The sequence below is a fragment of the Pongo pygmaeus genome, chromosome 20 (assembly GCF_028885625.2).
Source record: "Pongo pygmaeus isolate AG05252 chromosome 20, NHGRI_mPonPyg2-v2.0_pri, whole genome shotgun sequence".
NCBI lineage: Eukaryota > Metazoa > Chordata > Mammalia > Primates > Hominidae > Pongo > Pongo pygmaeus.
The window spans coordinates 63,771,866-63,793,094 of record NC_072393.2 but is presented as its reverse complement, the minus strand read 5'-3'; the positions used below and the strand labels follow the sequence as shown (position 1 = coordinate 63,793,094).

The 21,229-nt window shown below is 42.6% G+C and overlaps 1 protein-coding gene across 4 annotated transcripts in view; it reads right to left on the bottom strand.

Moving 5' to 3' along the window:
• Positions 1–1,737: 1,737 nt before the first annotated feature.
• ZNF264 (zinc finger protein 264) overlaps positions 1,738–21,229 on the bottom strand; it is a 32,461-nt gene continuing 12,969 nt past the window's right edge. For 2 of the 4 annotated variants that reach the window (XM_054463255.2, XM_054463256.2), the window contains exons 3-4: positions 18,916–19,011; positions 1,738–13,256 (exon numbers count right to left, since the gene is read on the bottom strand). In XM_054463255.2, the coding sequence (XP_054319230.1) occupies positions 11,629–13,256; positions 18,916–19,011 (1,724 nt within the window). In that variant the 3' untranslated portion in view covers positions 1,738–11,628. Of the gene's footprint in view, positions 13,257–17,338; positions 17,804–18,216; positions 18,297–18,915; positions 19,013–21,229 lie in introns of those variants that run through there. The other 2 variants (XM_054463257.2, XM_063658528.1) reach the window with 2 other exon arrangements.

Sequence of the window (21,229 nt, the reverse complement as noted above, 5' to 3'; positions counted from 1 at the left end):
ATGAGTGTGTAACTCACAGTTCCCACGAAGAGGGGGCATATGAAGCCACACAGGGCTAAACAGGGAAGACTCACGGTTGGTTAGGAGACAGGAGGAAGGGGAAAGTGTGGGTAAAGCCTGTGTTATCATTTCTTCATTTTATTTTTAAAGAGCCAGGGTCTTGCTCTGTTGTCCAGGCTGAGGTGCGGTGGCTCAGTCACAGCTTACTGCAGCCTCAAACTCCCAAGCTCAAGTAATACTCCTATCTCAGCCTCCCAAGTAGCTGCAACTAGAGGTGTGCACTATTGTGCCTCGTGAATTTTTTTTTTTTTTTTTTGTAGAGATGTGGTCTGGCTATGTTGCTCAAGCTGGTCTCAAACTCCTGGTCTCAAGTGAGCCTCCTGCCTTGGGCACCCAGTGTTGGACTACAGGTGTGAGCCACCACACCCGGGCTGTATTGCCATTTTCGAGTGAAGAAATGGGCAAGGCAGAATAAACAAGTTATGAATTGGCTAGTTTGAATAATTTCAGGGAGCTCCAGAGTATATAGACTGCTTTTAGCTAGTAACTAGTACTGGGGTACTAGTTCCCAGCTAAAAGTAACTGAGTAAGAAAGAGGATAGTAGCTCCACATGTGAGAACTTGCCAAAGACAGTTGAGGGGTAAGGCTGTGGAATGGCTGGTTTGCATGTGACAGGCAGGCTAGCGGAGGAGACTTTTGCTACCTCTAAGAGGAGCATTGTCTCCAGGATCAGCAAGGTCCCATTTGTCAAAACATCAGAATAAAAACACATGCTGATCCAGGCAAGGTAGCTCATGCCTGTAATCCCAGCACTTTGGGAGGCTGAGGCAGGAGGACCACTTGAGCTCAGGAGTTCGAAACCAGACTGGGTTTTGAACACAGATATCTCATCTCTAGATAAAAAAAAAAAAAAAAGAATCAGCTGGGCATGGTGGCAAGCACCTGTAATCCCAGCTACTCAGGAGGTTGAAGCGGGAGGATCACCTGAGCCCAAGAGATTGAGGCTGCAGTGAGCTATGAATGTGCCACTGCACTCCAGCCTGGGTGACAGAATTTCATTAAAGTCACCTGGCCAGTCAACACAAGGCCCATGGCTCGTAACACTTCCCCAAGAGGGTATTTCTCCTCTGCTATCTTGCCTGTCACATGCAAACCAGCCATTCCACAGCCCTACCCCTCAACTGTCTTTGGCAAGTTCTCACATGTGGAGCTACTATCCCCCTTCTTACTCAGTTACTTTTAGCTGGGAACTAGTACCCCAGTACTAGTTACTAGCTAAAAGCAGTCTATATACTCTGGAGCTCCCTGAAATTATTCAAACTAGCCAATTCATAACTTGTTTATTCTGCCTTGCCCATTTCCTCGCTCAAAAGTGGCAATACAGCCTGGGTGTGGTGGCTCACACCTGTAATCCAACACTGGGCGCCCAAGGCAGTGTTTCTTCTCCTTGGAGCAGTTCAGTTGAGACCACACAATTTTAAGATGTGTAATATGCCTGTGGCAAAGATGAAAAATCTTTGACCCTCAAAACCCAAGCACACTACTGAGCATTCCAGAGGCACTCCAGCTTCCCACAATCGAGACAGGAAAGGCCATGCTGCGGTATGATAAAAAGGGTGCTGTGCAATTCCCACAAGCCAGACTCCCATGGGTCTCCACCATCCCGTCTCTGTAGGGGACCTCTCGGCTGGAGTCAACTGTTCAACTCCTCCAAAGTAAAACTCAGACACCCATGATTCCAATAACATACTCTTTAATCGCAAGTTATCTGCATTTAATAATGCAGAAATTATAAACCCATATTATTTAAATCTCTCCCCCATTGAAGCCATGAACTAGTTTCAAAAGCAGCAACAAAAGGATAATTGTTTACATATATACTATAGAAATACACATTGAACTGGCAATAACATCTTTACAAAGGTGAACAAAGGGAGTACCTGCAAGTCGCACCACTTGTAGCCATACATATATATTCATACACGTGTATATGTGTGTGTGTGTGTATATATATATAGCTTGAAGTGGTCCATATATACACACACATATACATATCTATAGAGAGAGCGCTAGAGAGACAGAGAACGCGAGCAGACTAGGTCCTTTCTTGAAAGACTCTCTCTGTACCTTTTCATCACTAAATTAAATCTCTAGGCTAGGTTGTTCATAAGTTCCACTGTAACTTAGGATTTTCTTTTTCCTCTTAACAAAACTGAGGAAAGGAATTTTTTTTTTTTTTTTTTTTTTTTTTTGAGACAGAGTCTCACTCTGTCACCCAGGCTGGAGTGCAGTGGCATGATCTCGGCTCACTGCAACCTCTGCCTCCCAGGTTCAAGCGATTTTCCTGCCTTAGCCTCCCAAGTAGCTAGGACTAAACGCATGCACCACTACGCTCGGCTAATTTTTCATTTTTGTAGAGATGGGATTTCGCCATGTTGGCTAGGCTGGTCTCAAACTCCTGACCTCAAGTGATCCACCCACCTCAGCCTCCCAAAAGTGCTGGGATCACAGGTGTAAGCCACCTGAATTTATTACAATCATTACGTAAGCCTTCACCACAAAGTCATGACCATTATTTTTTTGCTGAAAAAAATTATTTGCTTAATGTTAACGTAAATTTGACTTATATAGCATTTTAGTACCACTTAAGTCACTGTATAAAACAGCAGGTTGGAGACTGCTATCCTTTTGAGTTTGCAAGGTTCACCCTTGCTGGAGTGTGGGACCTTAGATTTTGGGAGGTTTACTACTGCTCCACCCACCCAAAACAGGAGTAGCTCAGTGCCCTGTTTTTCGGTGCCTTTTTTCCCCCCCAGCTGAAAGGGGGATAACCTTTTCAGATGAAAAGCTGAACCCCTGCTAACCTTCTGGAAGTCCAGAATTGTGGGATGTGCTAGAAAACATGCCCAATAAAAACCCTGGCACTGAGTCTCTAATAAGCTTCCCAGTGGACATATAGCATGTGTTGTCATAAGTACCAGATGGAACTTAAATAAGGCACATCCTGTGACTTCACTGAAACAAAACTCAAAATTGATTGTACCTGGTTTTCTCTAAACTTTGGTATTTTCCCTTTACTATTTGCTTTGTATTTTTTTGCTGTAGTAAATCATAGCTGTTGAGTATGACAGAATGCTGAGATCTGAGTCTTCTCAGTAAATCGTCAAACCTGGGGGTGTTCTTGAGGATCCCAAGACAGTCATTCATAACAATTTCTAAAATCAGGTACATCTGTCCAAAAAAGCCCAGGTAGGCCAGGTGCGGTGGCTCACGCCTGTAATCCTAGCACTTTGGGAGGCCGAGGCGGGTGGATCATGAAGTCAGGAGATGGAGACCATCCTGGCCAACACGGTGAAACCCCACACTACTAAAAATACAAAAATTAGCTGGGTGTGGCCACAGGCACCTGTAGTCCCAGCTACTCAGGAGGCTGAGGCAGGAGAAACGCTTGAACCCAGGAGGCAGAGGCTGCTGTGAGCCGAGATCACGCCACTGCACACCAGCATGGGTGACAGAGTGAGACTCCACCTCAAAACAAAAACAAAAAAAAAGCCCAGGTAGATTATCTTTGAGGTCAAGGTATGTCATACATGGTACCACCTACATGCACAGCTTCATGGCAAACATTCTGTGAGGGAACCAAAAATTGCACTAAAGGCTGGGTGTGGTGGCTCATGCCTGTAATGCCAGCACTTCGGGAGGCCGAGGCGGGTGGATCACCTGAGGTCAGGAGTGCGAGACCAGCCTGACCAACATGGTGAAACTCCGTGTCTACAAAAAATAGAAAAATTAGCTGGGCATGGTGGCCCATGCCTGTAATCCCAGCTACTTGGGAGGCTGAGGCAGAATTGCTTGAACCTGGGGGGATGGAGGTTGCAGTGAACTGAGATCGCACCACTGCACTTCAGTCTGGGTAGCAGAGTGTTAAGACTCTGTGTCTCAAACAACAACAAAATTGCAATAAAAATAACTTTGCTGTGTGTGGCCATTCACCAAAACACACACATATATGGAGGGTCTACTAAAAAAAAGGTGGAATGAACAGAATGGGGCAGTGGCTGGATGTGGGGATGAGATAAGAGAAAAAGAGGTGGTTGCAACGTGGCTTGGGCAACAAGATTCAAATCTGGGAAATTCACCCTGATCTTTAGGCACTTCAAACACTCCTAAAGCCAGATGCATGTCTTACCGCTTCCCTACTCCTTTTTCCCGCTCCCCTTTCCTCAAACCCAGACACTGTATCTTCTACATAGTTACAACAGATATTGCACCCATTAAAGAGTGGCTTGGTTTACCTTCCTCAAGTTGAAGAAACAGTCAAGATGTATTGTCAAATGAGAGTAACAGATTATAGCACTGTTCAATCAACTTTAGTAAAAATTGTGACCAGAAAACAAACCCCCCTACATGAGAAGCAATAAAGTGGTTAAACACATGAATTCTGAAGCCAGTCTATGTGGCCTCCCATTCCTAAATCCAAACTTCATAACTGTGTAACCTTGGGCAAATTCTTAACCTGAGCCTATCTATATTCTGCTCTGCAAAATGGAGGCAACAACATTACCTACCACACACAGATGCTGTAAATGTTGAAAGAGCTGATGCACGTAAAACATTCACAACAATGTCTCATACATAGCCATGCGACGTTCGCCTGCTCTCATAATTATGGGTGCATCCCCACGGCCAGGGCCATGGCCACACAGACACGCATACAGGCTCAGTGTTTACAAATGCAGAACAAGTGCAGAAGATGCCCAGTGGGCCACAGATGTGAGAAACATCCAGTCTGGAGACATAGATTTGGGAAATTCTGTAGATCATTGAAAGTAAATGTCTTCAGCGGGAACCATCTCATTCACAGAGGTCATGGCAAGTGAAAAAGCAATGACCAATGATGGATTCTGGGAAACATAAATGTTTAAGAGTTGGAAGGAAGACACAGACCCTCTGGAGGAGAAAGACAGCAACTTTCAAGAACCAGGAAAGAAATTTTGGGTCACAGCGGTGGTCAGCAGCACAAAGTTCTAACAAGGAAGTAACAGGACAAATGATGGAAGCCCTCCTGTAGCTGTCCGTGGAGTGAGGGAAATGAGAAGGGGTGAGGACAGGTAGTGTGCAGAACAACTACACAGACCATGGCTGCGGGAGACAGAAGAAATGGGCAGAGACGGATGGACAAGCAGGATGGAACCCATTTGGGGATGAGGATAGAGACTTGAATATAGATACAGATTATGGAGGAAAACATCTGGTTATCAGAGACAAGTTAAAGACTAGGCGAGGAAGTATGACAGAGAGCCTAAAAAAGATTGGGCAGGAGGTAGGAAAATGTGTCCAATAACAAAAGGCAAGAGTGATCCTGGAAGAGAGGTGACTCCTTCCTGAGGATACAACAAGGCATAGAGAGCTAGGGAATTTTTTTTTTTTTTGAGATGGAGTCTCGCTCTGTCGCCCAGGCTGGAGTGCAGTGGCGCGATCTCAGCTCACTGCGGAGAGCTAGGGAATTTTACAAACGTTCCATGGAGAACGTGACTCTGAAACATCTGCAGATTACTCTCAGTTGTAAGATCTGCTCATAGAAATATTGGTGTAGCACAACTCAGAAGACTGCGGGCTTTCTACTCCCCCAGATAGTTTAACATTTCTATTCAAATGTCAAGACAAACCACCAGAGAACCATGACTTTGGAATATAGTTGTCTATTCTCTGAGAATCTTTCTTTGGCGTTAAAAAATAAGCAAAGAAACAGAAGGTGTACAAAAGAACCCAATGGAAATTAAACAACTAGAAAATACAAAACCAAAATGAAAATTCACTGCACAAACTTAACAGACTAGGTATGACAAAGAAAACAATCAGTGAGGACCATGGAAGGTCAATAGAAATTAATCAATATTAACAAGACAGAAAATAGACTGGAAAAAGAAAAAAGATGAGAGCCTGAAGGACTCATCGGAGTGTAAAAAAAGATCTGCCACTCATGTTATTGAACTCCCTAAAAACAACAAGACTGGGGGTGAAAAAATATTTGAAGAAATAATAGTTGAAAGTTCCCCAAATTTTGCAAAAGGCATAATCCTACAGATCAAAAAGCTGGGCAAGCACCAGGGAGCACCAAATAGGATACACTCAAAAACATCCATGCCACACACATCATAGCCAAACTTCTGAACACTAGAGACAATGAAAAACACTTTGAATGAAGCTTGACAGAACTGATGCATTGTAAAATAGGGAATGATTATTTGAATGGTAGTAGGTTTCTTATATTAAACCATAATGTACAGAACAGAGAGATACATCTCTCAAGTCTAAAAGAAAACAACTGCCAACTCTGAATCTTATATTCCACAAAAATATTCTTTGGGAATGAAGGAAACATAAAGACATCTTTAGAGGAAGGAAAACAAAGAACATTTGTTACTCTAGAAGAAAGGCTACAGTAAGTTCAGTGTATAACTGAAAAGAAATGTTAATAGAAGGTTTGGGATTTCAAGAAGGAAGAACGAACAATGGAATGGGTAAAGAGGTCAAGAGACAGGCCGAGGTGGGCGGGCACAAGGTGAGGAGTTCGAGACTAGCCTGAGCAACATGGTGAAACCCCGTCTCTACTAAAAATACAAAATTAGCTGGGTGTGGCGGCGCACACCTGTAATCCCAGCTACTCAGGAGGCTGAGGCAGGAGAATCGCTTGAACCCAGGAGGCGGAGGTTGCAGTGAGCCAAGATTGTGCCACTGCACTCCAGCCTGGGTAACACAGTGAGACTGTCTCTTTAAAAAAAAAAAAAAAAAAAAGGTCAAAAGACAATGTTTCTCATGACATTTTGTAAAATACATGTGAGAGATAAAGTAAAAATTACATCTTGTGGCCAGGCGCAGTGACTCACACCTGTAATCCCAGCACTTTGGGGGGCCGAGGCGGGTGGATCACGAGGTCAAGAGTTCAAGACCAACCTGGCCAAGATGGTGAAACCCCGTCTCTACTAAAAATACAAAAATTAGCCAGGCGTGGTGGTGGGCGCCTGTAATCCCAGTTACTAGGGAAGCTGAGGCACAGAATTGCTTGAAGCTGGGAGGCAGAGGTTGCAGAGAGCCAAGATCGCATCACAGCACTCCAGCCTGGGTGACAGAGTGAGACTTGGTCTCAAAAAAAAAAAAAAAAAAAAAGGAAAAGAAAAACTACATCTTGCAACATAGTGCTCAATTTTTGAAGAGGAATTACTATTACTTAAGATAGTTACATTAGTAGGTAAGCTAAAGGAACCTAATGGAAGTAAAGTGCTAAATTGTTGATAACTTATTAAACTATCATAAGTTATATATTTACACTGTAATAGTAGAACAACCACTAAAAAATGCAGATATATACAGACAGTCCCTGACTTAGGATGGTTCGACTTACTACTTGACTTTACAATGGTGCGAATGCGACATGCATTCAGTAGAAACCACACTTGGGAATTTTTATTTAAAATTCTTTGCAGTAACTTAATTATAAAGTAGGCCTTGTGTTAGATGACTTTGCCCAACTGCAGGCTAATGTAAATTTTCTGAGCATTTTGAAGGCAAGATCGGCTATGATGTTCAGTAGGGTAGGCGTATTAAATCCATATTTGACATAGTATTTTCAACTTGCAATGGGTTTATTGTGACATAACCCCATCATAAGTCAAGGAGCATCTATACTAAAAAACGGTACATATGTATCAAATCAAATTATTAAAAAAAAAAAAAGTTGAAGTAACCTATAGGAAGACTAGTAAACAACCCCAAATAACAGAGGAACAATAAAAAAGAACACAAAAATCATTTAAGGGCACACTTAAGCCCTAAAATATCAATAATTATTTTAATGTAAATGATTTCAATATACCAATTAAGAGAGAAATATGCAGAATGAATAAAAAAAGCATGGCCTGAGTATATGCTGTTCAAAGAAACTGACTTCATAAGTAATGATATAGGTAAGCTTTAAAATAAAATGAAGAAATATTAACCATGCAAACATTAATCAAAATATGCAGGAGTCACTATGAGAATATCAGGTAAAGTATTGACAAGACTATTAAAAGGCAAAAAAATGACATCACATAATGATAGAAGAGTCAATTCACCACGAAGACGTGGCAAACCTACATGTATATGTACCAAACAATACAGCTTTGAACTTTGCGAAACAAAAAGTGATAGAACTTGAAAGAGCAACACACTTCCACAATTATGTTCAGGACTTTTTGTTGTTGTTGAGACAGAGTCTCGCTCTGTTGCCCAGGCTGGAGTGCAGTGGCGAGATCTCAGCTCACTACAACCTCTGCCTCCCAGGTTCAAGCGATCCTCCTGCCTCGACTCCCCAGTAGCTGGGATTACAGGCACACGCCACCATGCGTGGCTAATTTTTGTATTTTTAGTAGACGGGGTTTTGCCATGTTGGCCAGGCTGGCCTCGAACTCCTGGCATCAGGTGATCCGCCTGCCTTAGTGGTCTCAAAGTGCTAGGATTACAGGCGTGAGCCACTGCACCTGGCCTATGTTCAGGACTTCAACACCCCTCTCAGCAACTGACAGAAATGCTGGACAGAAAATCAGCAAGGACACAGCTGACTTGAATAACAATGAGCAGGATCATAGAGACATTTATAGAAACTCCACCCAGTAACAGCAGAACACCCATTCTTTTCAAGCAGCTATACAAAACAAGATAGACCCTATCCTGGGTCATAAAAAAATGTTAACACATTTAAACAGTCAGATCAAACATGGAACAAATTAGAAATCAGTAACAAATATGCCAAACACCAGAAAATTAAACATACTATTAAATAATTCATGGCTAAGAGAGAATGTCTCAAAAAATAAAAACAACTATTAGAATTAAAATGTAATGAAAACATTAAAACTTGTGGGATCAAACCAATAGTGATATGAGGTAAATTTATACAATGTAATGCTTACATTAAAAAAGCAAAAAAATCTCAAATCAATAATCTAAAAACCCACCTTGAAAAGTTACAAAGAGCCAAATACAACCAAAGCAAGTGGAATATAGTACAGATCAGAGCAGAAATCAAAGAAATCAAGAATAGAGACAAATCATTAATATAAAGTGCTAGTTCTCTGAAGTGAGAGATGAAGCAAAAATTACATCTTTCAGCATGATGCGCAATAAAACTGATAAATGTCTAAGAAGACTCAATCATAAAATGAGTATGCACATTTTAAATATTAAAAATAAAATGATGTAAGTGCAGATCCTGCTATCAAAAGAATAAGGGAGTGCTACAAATACAGATGAAATATTCCTTCAACAGGACAGACTAATCAAAATTTATTACACAAGAAATAGATACTTTGAATAGTTCTACCTATCCAATAAAATAAATATGTAATTTAAAAGCCTCCAGAAGAAAAATCTGTGGCCCAATGGTTGACTAGAGGTCATCAAACATGACAAGAACAAATAACACCAATTCTACACAGTCTTCCAAAAATTAGGAGAGAACTCCTTCCAATTCATGTTGAAAGGTCAAGATCACCTAGACATCAAAACCACACATAAGACATTTAGAACATAAGAAACAAAAGAAAAAAGAACTACACATTATTATCCAATAAATTAGAGGAATATTGCCTCAACAAAATACAAACAAAGGGAATGATGTCAAATGATATATAAAAACAATTACACTCTACAAACAAGTGTGGTTTATTCTAAGGATACAAGGCTGGCTCAATATTCAAAACTCCATCAAAGCAATGCATTCCATCAATAGGATGTAGAAGGAAAATAGCATGATGACATCAACTGGTGGAGAAAAAGCACTGGACATTCCACACTCATTCATAGCAACACAGAATCTCAGAAAACTGGGAACAGAGGAAATTTTTTGCACTTATAGAGAACATATGTTTTATAAAACTTACATTATACTTCATGATGAAAAACTGAACATGCTGTGCACTGTGGCTCACGCCTGTAATCCCAGCACTTTGGGAGACCCAGGCAAGCAGACTGCTTGAGCCCAGGAGTTCGAGACCAGCCTGGGCACCATGGTGAAACCCTCTCTACCAAAAAATACAAAAATTAGCTGGGACTAGTGGTGCATGCCTGTAGTACCACCTACTGGGGGGTGGTGAGGGCTGAGGTGGGGGGATCACTTGAGCCCAGGAACTTAAGGCTATGGTGAGACAAGATCGTGCCACTACACTCCAGCCTGGGTGACACAGCGAGACCCTGTCTCAAACAAAAAACAAAAAAAACAAAAAACTGAACGTTTTCCCCCTTACTATCAGGAACCAGGTAAGGATGGCCTTTCTCACTATTCCTATTCAACGCTATAATGAAAGTCCCAGCTTGTGCAATGCAATAAGACAAACAAAAAGGAAATAAAAGGTACATTACAGGTAAGATGAAAGATAAAAAATCGTCTGTATTTGCAGATGACATTTCTATATAGAAAATTCCAAGGATTCTGTCAAAAGAAATAGCTAAAAATAATAAGTGAACTCAATAAGGTTGCAGGGTAGCAAAACAATGTCCAAAAAAATTATATTTCTGTATACTACCAAAAATTGTGTGCAATTCAAAGTTCAAACATCAATGCCGTTTACAATCACTCAAATTACACACACACACAAACAAAAAAGCACCCTAGGATGCAAATTCTAACAAAAATGCACAGGGATCTATATGCTGAAAATTTTTAACATTAATGAAATACTTTAAGGAATGCTTAACTATTATAAATTAAGAGACCTACTCCTGCACTCATGAACTACAAGACCCAACATAGTAAAGATACCAATTCTTAACAGATTAATCCATAGACTTAACTCAATTTCTGTAAAAATCTGAACAAGACTGTTTTGTAAATAAGTACAAACTAATCCTAAAAATTATATGGAATGTCAAAGGAATTAGAAATGCTGTCGATTTTAAATAAGAGCAAAGAAGAATCACTTTACTCAATTTAAAAATTTACCATTGACATTTTGAGCTAAGTAATTTTTAAAAATTTAACAAATAAAAATTTACCATATGGCTACAATGATGAAGTAAACCAAAAGATGGGCATCAAGACAAAAGCCTGAATGTTAACATGTGTATCCTTACTGACTTAAACATGAGTATTTCATGGCTCAAGCCCCCTAAGTTGTCATAAAGTTATGCTTCTCAAGAGTAAGTACTATTGTGGAATACAAAAGATGTGCGATTAAAGTTTGCATACTTTTCCTAAACTAACTGTTCTGACACTGGATAGCAATAAATGTACATACAAGCACATAAAGGGTCAAGGTCCTTTACCTTGAAACATTTCCCTTCCCCCAAATACACTAAGAAATCCATGACAAAGCGCCATAGGCTTGGCAGAGAAACCTGAAAAGATCTGTGCTTGTGCTTGCATTTCATTTTTTCTATGTCTCCTCCTCCTTTTAAAAATAATTCCTGAGATAACATTGCACTGTAAACTAAGGAGAAAGATGCAGCTGAAGGTTCTCCTATGTGCACAATAACCACTAGGTCTCTCTCCAGGATAAATGATCAGATGGAGAATAAGGCTCTAGACTGAATGAATTTCTAATATGACCCTTTAGATGACAAGTAACATTCAGCAACAGAAGGTTTTCTCACAGTGAAGACACTTGTGGGGTTTCTCTTTGGTATGGTTGATCAGATGCAGAGGAAGATGTTTCCTCTGGCAAAATATTTGCCTCAGTGGTTACATTCAAAAAGTCCTTCCCTAAAAGAAGTTCTCGAAGGGTAACTGAGGTTTGTCCACTTGTAAAAGGTCTTCCCACATCTGTTACACTGATGGGATTTTTCCCAGTATGCATCCTTTGATGCTGAGTGAGGGATGAGCTGCGACTGAAGGCCTTTCCACATTCACTACATTTATAGGGCTTCTCTCCAGTGTGGATAATGGCATGTCGAATGAGGTTTGTGCTCCAGCAAAACGATTTCCCACACTCAACACATTCATAGGGCTTCTCTCCACTATGAATCCGCTTGTGCCTCGTGAGGCCTGACATGCGGGTGAAGGCCTTTCCACACTCCACGCACTCATAGGGCTTCTCTCCAGTGTGGATGCTGAAGTGGCGAATGAGGTCCTTCCGATTGCTAAAGGCTTTCCCACACTCTTTGCACTCGAAAGGCTTTTCTCCAGTGTGGGCCCTTTTATGCAAGATAAAAGTAGAGCAGTGGGTGAAGGCCTTTCCACATTCACTGCACACAAAGGGCTTCTCCCCGGTGTGAATCCGCTGGTGCCTCTTGAGGTAGGATCGGTGGTTGAAAGCCTTCCCACACTCGAGGCACTCAAAGGGCTTCTCCCCAGTGTGGATGACATAGTGGTGAATCAGCGCTGCGCTCTCCAAGAAGACCTTCCCACATTCACTGCATTCATAGGGCTTCTCCCCGGTATGAGTCTGCTGGTGCCACATGAGGTATGACCTGTGTTTGAAGACCTTGCCACACTCCAAGCACTCATAGGGATTCTCACCACTGTGGACAACATAGTGCCGGAGAAAACCTGGCCTATGTCGGAAGACTTGGCCACATTCTGTGCACACAAAGGATTTTTCTCCAGTGTGTCTCCTGTTATGCAAGACAAAATTGGAGCGGTGGGTGAAGGCCTTTCCGCATTCATTGCACTTGTAAGGCTTCTCTCCACTGTGAATCCGCTGGTGCTGGGTAAGGTATGACTTGCGGTTGAAGGCTTTTCCACACTCCATGCACTCATAGGGCCTCTCCCCAGTGTGGATCATGTGATGTTGCAGGAGATGTGTGCTCTTAATAAAGGTTTTCCCACATTCTGTGCATTCATAGGGCTTAACTCCAGAGTGAATTTTCTCATGTCCAGCAAGGAGGTGTTTCTTGTGAAATACTTTTCCACATTCACTGCATTTAAAGTTATTTTCCTCTTCCTGAATCATGGGATCTTTACCTGACTCACATGAGTTATGGCTATGGACTGTATCTCCTGGAGAGACTTGATCCTGTCCAATCCTTGAACACACACCATCAGCTGTCCCTAAACCATCACATTCAGGGCTCTTCTTCCCAGGAGACTTCTCCTGGGGATCTATTTCTGGTCTGAAGTGTCCTTCCTGCATTTCTGATAGCCCATCCTGATCCTCGGCTTGCCCTAACTGTGAGTCCACTGAGTTTCCTTGTGTCACTTGTCCCTGAAGTGAGATTCCCTCTGACAAGGCTGGCTCACAAGTGGTAGGTTCTGTGGTCTTAGGTTTTCCTTTGTCGCCTGAAAGAAATCCAGCACACAAAAGGGCCTGTTAGTAAAGGACAACATGGAAAAAAGAATATTACCATTTCTGTGAAAAACCATAGATAAAAATATTGTCTCTGTGTTTGCTATTTTCTGTATGTCAAATTCTTGGGTTTGCAGTTTCTTTCTATCCTGGTCCTTGGACTCGGGATATTCTGAAAGGGAGACCTAGGGGCAGAGGCTGGGTCAGGAGACAATGCGTCTGTTCGTGGAGCCACCTTCACAATTACAGAACGGACCTGGGTGGACAGAGTAACGATGACACTGTGCATGGTAAGCTTCCTCTAAGCAACTAAGCAAGGACATGCTGTGTTGCTATAAAAACACGAGGAAGGAGCACCTAATGAGCCCACATGGAAGACAGGAAGTGAGTAACAAAAATTAATCCCCAAAGAGAAGTACACTTTTCGTGTGAAGTCATGGAAAGTAACCTGTAAACACTGAGTAGTTCCAAAATGTTTTTACTTATGGTGGGACCCAATGGCCCTATCTGACAGTTTATGCAAACAGGGAACTCATTATGGAGCCCTCCACAGTTTATCCTGAAAAGATGACTCAGGTTAAGGTCTGGCCACACCAGAAAGCTAAACCACGTGATTAGAAGGTTAGGGCTTAAGTCATAATTTAAACGCTGAATCTCTGGAAAGGATGGCACGCTGGAGACCGAGCCACACAGGAGATGAGACAATCAACTGTGGTTATGTAATGAAGCTTCAATACAATTCTGGACAATGAAGAGCTGGTGAGTTTCCTGGGTTGGCAACATTCTAAGCTCATATTGCCATATGCCAGACTGGGGCACAGCGAGTTCCTGAAAACACTGAGGCTCTGTGTTGGGAACCTTTCCAACCCAACATTCTGTGCCACTTCTAATTTGTTCCCTTTGTCTGTAATAAACACGACTGTAACTAAAATAGGTTTCAGAGAATTTTGTGAGTCTAAAGCTAATTAGTGAACCTGACAATGGCTTTGGGACCCAAACTTGTAGTCCGTGTCAGAAGAGTTGGACAGACCTGGTAGTCTTAGAGGACTGTGTCCTTAACCTTGAGCTTGGCTAATCCTGGGTAGGAAGAAATCAGTTTTCCAGTAAGAGGTGCTCAATGAAGTGAGTCCTACGCTTGTGAAGAAGAGTTGCCATAAAGAGAAAGCGGGAAGGACGCTGGACACCGTAGTCTTAAGACACAGAAAGTACAAAGAAACTGCAGGATGGTGTTGATGACAATCCAGGGACAGAGGGGAGGCTGATTCCCATGATTCCGAGCTGGGTGACAGTGAAGGTCATATGACTAATGTTACTATAAATTGAAGGCTCATAAGGAAAGAGGTAAGAGGACCTGGCTTGACACAATGAGTCTCGTATGCCTGAGGAACAGCCTGGTGAAAAGATTAGCACCATACACATGACCAATGGCCAGGCTGCTGTGTATGGTGCTCGTCTTTTCACCTCAGACCCCCAAAGCCTGTAATCCTAGTGCTTTGGGAGGCCGAGGTGAGCAGATTACTTGAGCCCAGAAGTTCTAGACCACTCTGAGAAACACGGTGGGCTCCCATCTCTACAAAAAATTTTTTAAAAACAAAACTAAAAACACATTAGCCAGGCATGGTGGTGCAAGCCTGTGTAGTCCCAACTACTCGGGATGCTGAGGTGGGAGGATTGCTTCAGCCCCAAAATTCAAGACTGCAGCAAACTATGACTGTGCCACTGCACCCAGCTTGGGCAACAGAGCAAGACCTTGTCTCTTAAAAACAAACAAAAAACCCCAAATACACATGATCAAGATGAAGAAAATTACAAAATCTTATTTGAAGACAATAAAGACGATCTATATCAATGAAGAATTTAATAATACGAACTGACAATTCAACCCAAATTATATAAATTCAATATAATTCCCTGTAAAATACCAACTATACTTAACTATGGAACTTGACGGTCTGATAAACTAAGTAAACGAAGCTAGAAAAATTGGGTAGCCACATGGAGAATGAAAATAACTGCATTGCTATCACACTATATATTCCAAATCAACCTCACTGAAAAAATGTCAAATGCCAAGTTTTAAAACTTTTAGAATAAAATATATTTTTAATATTGAGGTAAACCAACATTTTTTATACAAGACAAAAAAATCATTAATTATATAAGAAAAGTCGTAAGTTAGACTACAGTAAATTAAGACCTTTTGGCGAAAGATACTTTAAAGAGAGTAAGAGAACAAAATTAAAAACTAGAAAATATTTTTCAGCATATATAAGTGATAAAAGGTAAGGATAAGAATGTACAAAGAACCCCTACCAAGCAGAGAAAGGAAAACAGGTTAATGGAAAAAGGCATTTATCATAAAATAAAAAATGATTTCTATTTTCACAGAAGAAAATATAAATCAACCAAAAATCATGGTAAGTTGCTAAAACATTACAGCAGTGAAATAAAAGGAAATCAAGAGCACATGAGACTATTCTGTGTCCATTTGATGAGCAAACATTGAGAAGCCTTATAATGGAAAGGATATGGGTCAACGGAACCTCTCATTTTTCTGGTTAAGTGCAAATTGGCATAAGCTCTTTAGAAAACAAAGGGAATGATCTTGCAAACTTGAGCATTTGCACAGCCTACAAACCAATAATTTCACCCCAAGAATTATCAAAAAATGCACCTCCACAAGTGGAAAATGAAATACATATATGAATATGCACAGTATCACTGTTTTTGTGAATGAAACATAGACAATTATTATTATTATTATTTTTTGCCTCTGGTTCATGGTCTCTCATGAATTATTTTATTTATTTATTTTTTTGACACAGGAGCTCACTGTCACCCAGGCTGGAGTGCAGTGGTGCGAATAAGATCACTTCAGCCTCGACCTCCTGGGCTCAAGAGATCCTCCCACCTCAGCCTCCTGAATAGCTGGGACCACAGGCATGAGCCACCATGCCCAGCTAATTTTTTTAATTTTGCAGAGACGGGGTCTCACCATGTTTCCCAGGCTGGTCTCAAACTCCTGAGCTCAAGTAATCCTCCCACCTCAGCCTCCCAAAGTGCTGGGATTATAGGTGTGAGCCACTGTGCCAGCCAAATCTAGACAGTTAAATGCCCACATAGTAAATGAATGTATCAATGAATACATAAATATATCATGAGCCACAAGCATTTGTTTTATTTTCTTCAATTGTAAGAAACTCGAGGCCGGGCATAGTGGCTCATGCCTGTAATCCCTGCACTTTGGGAGGCCGAGGCAGATGGACTGCTTGAGGCCAGGGGTTTGACACCAGCCTGGGCAACAACAGTGAAACCCTGTCTCTACTAAAAATATGGCCAGGCGCAGTGGCTCACACCTGTAATCCCAGCACTTTGGAAGGCCGACGCGGGTGGATCACCTGAGGTCAGGAGTTCGAGACCAGCCTGGCCAACATGGTGAAACCCCATTTCTATTAAAAATATAAAAAAAGCCGGGCGTGGTGGCATGTACCTATAATCCCAGCTATTCGGGAGGCTGAGGCAGGAGAATCACTTGAACCTGGGAGGCGGAGGTTGCAGTGAGCCAAGATCGTGCCACTGTACTCCCGCCTGGGCAACAACAGCAAAACTCCATCTCAAAAAACAAAACAAAACAAAACAAAACAAAAAACAAACAAGCGAGCAAACAAAACCCACAAAAATCAGCCGGGTGTAATGGCGTGCACCTGTAATCCCAGCTACTTGGGAGGCTGAGGCACAGACACTGCAGTGAGCCAAGATAGCACCACTGCACTCCAGCCTGGGCTACACAGAGAGACTCTATCTAAAAAAAAAAAAAAGAAAAAAAAGAAGAAACAAGCATATTTTTATGTGGAATAGAGAATCACAAAACAAGCAGAATATAAATGAAGAAAGGATGTCCATGAAAGGAAGTGTGTTCTAGACCCTGGTATAGGAATTGGCTATGACTGGGGCAAGACCTCTTCCAGTAAGGAAAAGAGAAGTTGAGATGAACATGTAAGGGCTGCTGATCAAGCAATATAAGACAGTAAACTTTCTTTTCAACCTGAAAGCCTGCTAACACATCAGCACTCACATGCTGAGACATCTGTGCCTGGAGACGAAAACTATCTAGTTGGCTGGATGCAGGGACTCATGGAAGTGGAGGGGTTGACTTGTCTGAGGTTGGGGCCAGTCCCCTAATCTGCCTGGATGGCAGAACCATTCACAGAAACTTGGGAGGTGGCAGGAGCGAGCAAGATCATGGGTTCCTTGTTAGGCATGTTGAGTTTTGTGCTTTTGAGATTTTCAAGTGGAGATGCGGCACTGAAGAGGGGATGATCTGGAACAGACTCTGAGGTGTTGAGTTTTGTGCTTTTGAGATTTTCAAGTGGAGATGCGGCACTGAAGAGGGGACGATCTGGAACAGACTCTGAAGGGCTGAACAGGGACTGCACAGACACTCAGGGTTGGATGAGCAGCTCAAGGAACCCACGCGGGCAGAGGCCAAGGCTCTGCAGTGGCACCAATCCACACACGACAGATGGCCTCGGTGCCCTCAGCAGCCTGAGTGTGGGACACAGAAGGTCAAATGTCACCCTGAGGTTTTTGGAACACAGGAGATATAGGAAGACATGGGCAAAGTACTGCTTCTCACTGTCTGATTGACACTCAAGGGAATGGGTGGAAGGAGAAGGTGGGAGAGGCTGATAGGCAGAATATAACTGGAAAGAGAAATTGGGATAGTAAGAAAGGCCCTATTCCCCAGACTTCAGAAGGAAATGTAACATAGCATCACTCTTTAAGGTTAATAATGACATCTGGATGAGTCACTTACTATAGCTCAGAAACTATCCAGTTTTATGCATTAATGTATTACATAACATCTTTAAACTGCCCAATCACATAAAAATGATTTCTAATAACACTTTTCAGGAACAGACTCAACGTAGTGGACTGAGAGTAGGTGCTCACCAAACCTTCTGCTCTTCTCCTTGGACAAGCAGCTCAGCCACATTTCCCAGTCCCATGGACCCAAGCCAAATGCCTAGTTCCTGTGGGTGGAATGTGAGGGGAGTTGGTATTTCTGGAAGTGGGTTTAACTTCCCTTATTCCCTCAATTCTCTGCCAGCTCGAGGACGTTAGGATAATCTTAATGCAACAGGCTGATGACAGAAGGAACCTGGGTCCTGAATAACTGTGTGGTACAGAGCTCCCCGCTGACCCACACAGTCCCTGGTATGAGTGAGAAAGAGTTTTCATATGTGAACCACTGAGATTTTAGAATCTGTCTGATACAGCAGCTACTGTTAACTTAGCTGAAGTTATATACAAAGACAGGAGATCCTGCAACTTCATCAGGGCCACACAGCAGGTGACTGGCAAGCCACATTTCAGGCCCACACAGTTGGAACCCCTGAAAACATCTTAGTTCTTAAATCTCACTACTTCCCAGGAATGGTGACACTGTGATGGGGCTAGGAGGACAGAGAAAACACAGGTCAAAGGGCTCCATGGCTCTCAAATGGAACATTCTAGTGTGATAGAGTTATATAAGAGTTATATAGAGAGAGGTCACAATAAGAAGCTTCCCAAGAGATTCCAGGGCCAGTGGTCAGACCATCCAGTCTCAAGCCAGAAGGGACTCCGACCTCCCCAGATCTTGGCTCCTACCTGGACAGGTGCCTTGGGAGAGGTCTTCCTTCCTGGTCCATGGCTCCTGCTCATGCTCCAGGTGGTAGATCAGCTCAGGTCTGGGAACAGGACACCCTGTTTATGGAGAAAGAAAGTGGACACATGGATGGGGGTGAAAAGAAATAAAGACCTTCAATCTAGTTTGGGACTTCAGGATGGGGACCAGACCTTGGAATGAAGCTGCTCCTGTGCATGGGAACGAAAAGCTGGCATGTGACCTGGAAACCAAGGGCAGGCCATGTCACGCTGCCACAGAATCTCTACTCCCAATAGTAAGTCGAAAACTATTATGTATAGGATATAAACACGTCCAGGGGACTGTGCCACACAATTTAAATGCATTATGTAATTCCAAAAGTGAATACTGATGGAGTATCTTAGAGAAAAACTGATGTATTTAAATATTAAATATTGACTCTTTTCATTCCAAACAAGGTATGTGGTTTCATTGATCTAAGTCTTAATTTTTTTTTACATCCTAAGCAATGTTTTATAATGCTCTTCCTCTAGACTAAAGACAAAATGAGGATTCTAGCTGAGGATTTTCTCACAGCATTCCCAGGAAGACCACATTGTGATCAACACCATTTTATTGACAAAGAAACCCACGCTCAGGAAGTAAGGTGATTTGCTGAAGAGCACAGAACTGGTGAATGGCTGAGTCAGTAAGGACCAGGTCCTGCCATCTCTGCTGTCGGTGCTGTTTAACCACAAAGCTCCACAACGCTACTCAGAAAGTCCCGGGTCCAGGTATGCCAATGACAGTGATCGTGATGAGGATGACAATAACAGTACTGATGGCAACAGGATTGCAATGGCTCCCTGCACACAGCCTGGTCTCCCAGGTACTGTTTTGAGCCCTTTTCACGTAATAACTTTATTAGTCTGTTCTCACGCTGCTAATAAAGACATATCCGAGACTGGGTAATTTATAAAGAAAAAGAGGTTTAAGGGACTCAGTTTCACGTGGCTAGGGAGGCCTCACAATCATGACACAAGGCGGAGAAAGGCACATCTTACATGGCAGCAGGCAAGAGGGCATGCGTAGGGGAACCCCCCTTTATAAAACCATCAGATCTCACGAGACTTATGTGCTATCACGACAACAGCATGGGACAAACCCGTCCCCATGATTCAATTACCTCCCACGATACATGGGCATTATTACAATTCAAGGTGAGATATGGGTGGGGACACAGAGCCAAACCCTATCAATAACCCTTTACCCCGGTAACAACCCTGGGATGCAGATGTGGTAAATCCTCATCTCACCAATGAGAACACTGAGGCACAGACAAGGTCAGTCATTTGACCAAGGCCAGTTTTTTTTTTTGTTTTTTTTTGAGACAGAGTCTCGCTCTGTCGCCCAGGCTGGAGTGCAGTGGTGTGCGATCTCGGCTCACTGCAAGCTCCGCCTCCCGGGTTCATGCCATTCTCCTGCCTCAGACTCCCGAGGAGCTGGGACTACAGGTGCCTGCCACCACGCCCGGCTAATTTTTTTTGTATTTTTAGTAGAGACGGGGTTTCACTGTGTTAGCCAGGATGGTCTCGATCTCCTGACCTAATGATCTGCTCACCTCGGCCTCCCAAAGTGCTGGGATTACAGGCGTAAGCCACCACGCCTGGCCATGGCCACAGTTTTTAAAGAGCAGAGCTGGGGCTGGACACCAGGGTTCTGGCTCCCCTTCCAAACACTACACTAAGGAGGAAACTACTAGCACCACAGAGTGGGTAGTGGGTGGTGATGACGATGCAGAGATGTGAGCTGGAAGTCATCCTCAGTCCTCCTCAGGGACCAGCAGCCAGGGGGAGGAGCAGGTTCAGTGGTTCCAGACCTCTGCATTGCATGAACCACGAAAAATTTAAAAAACTGAACGTTCTACTGTGATAAATAAGGACATTTACAGAAACATCAAATAGTATCTACTCTCACCAACATTTCATAAAAAGAGGATTTCTACTCTAAAAAACAAAACAAAACAAAACAAAAAAACACAAAAAACCCTCAAAGGACAGCTTCATAAATGAAGGTTTATCTTCTAAACCGAGTAAGTTTAGGTTCATGTCAGATGAAAATGCAGTAGTCATATTTTCTTGACTTTGCTCAGAACATCTTGAAGCCTTTTCAGACTTTGGGAGAGACTGCTCCTCTCAGGGACAGGTAATTTCTAGGATAATAAACTCCCCTGGGAACAAGCACATGCCTTTCATGTGCAATCCACCTAACCCCAAACCATACCCCCAACCACTTCTTTAACCAACTCTCACATACCAAGCCAGTATTTCCCCTGCC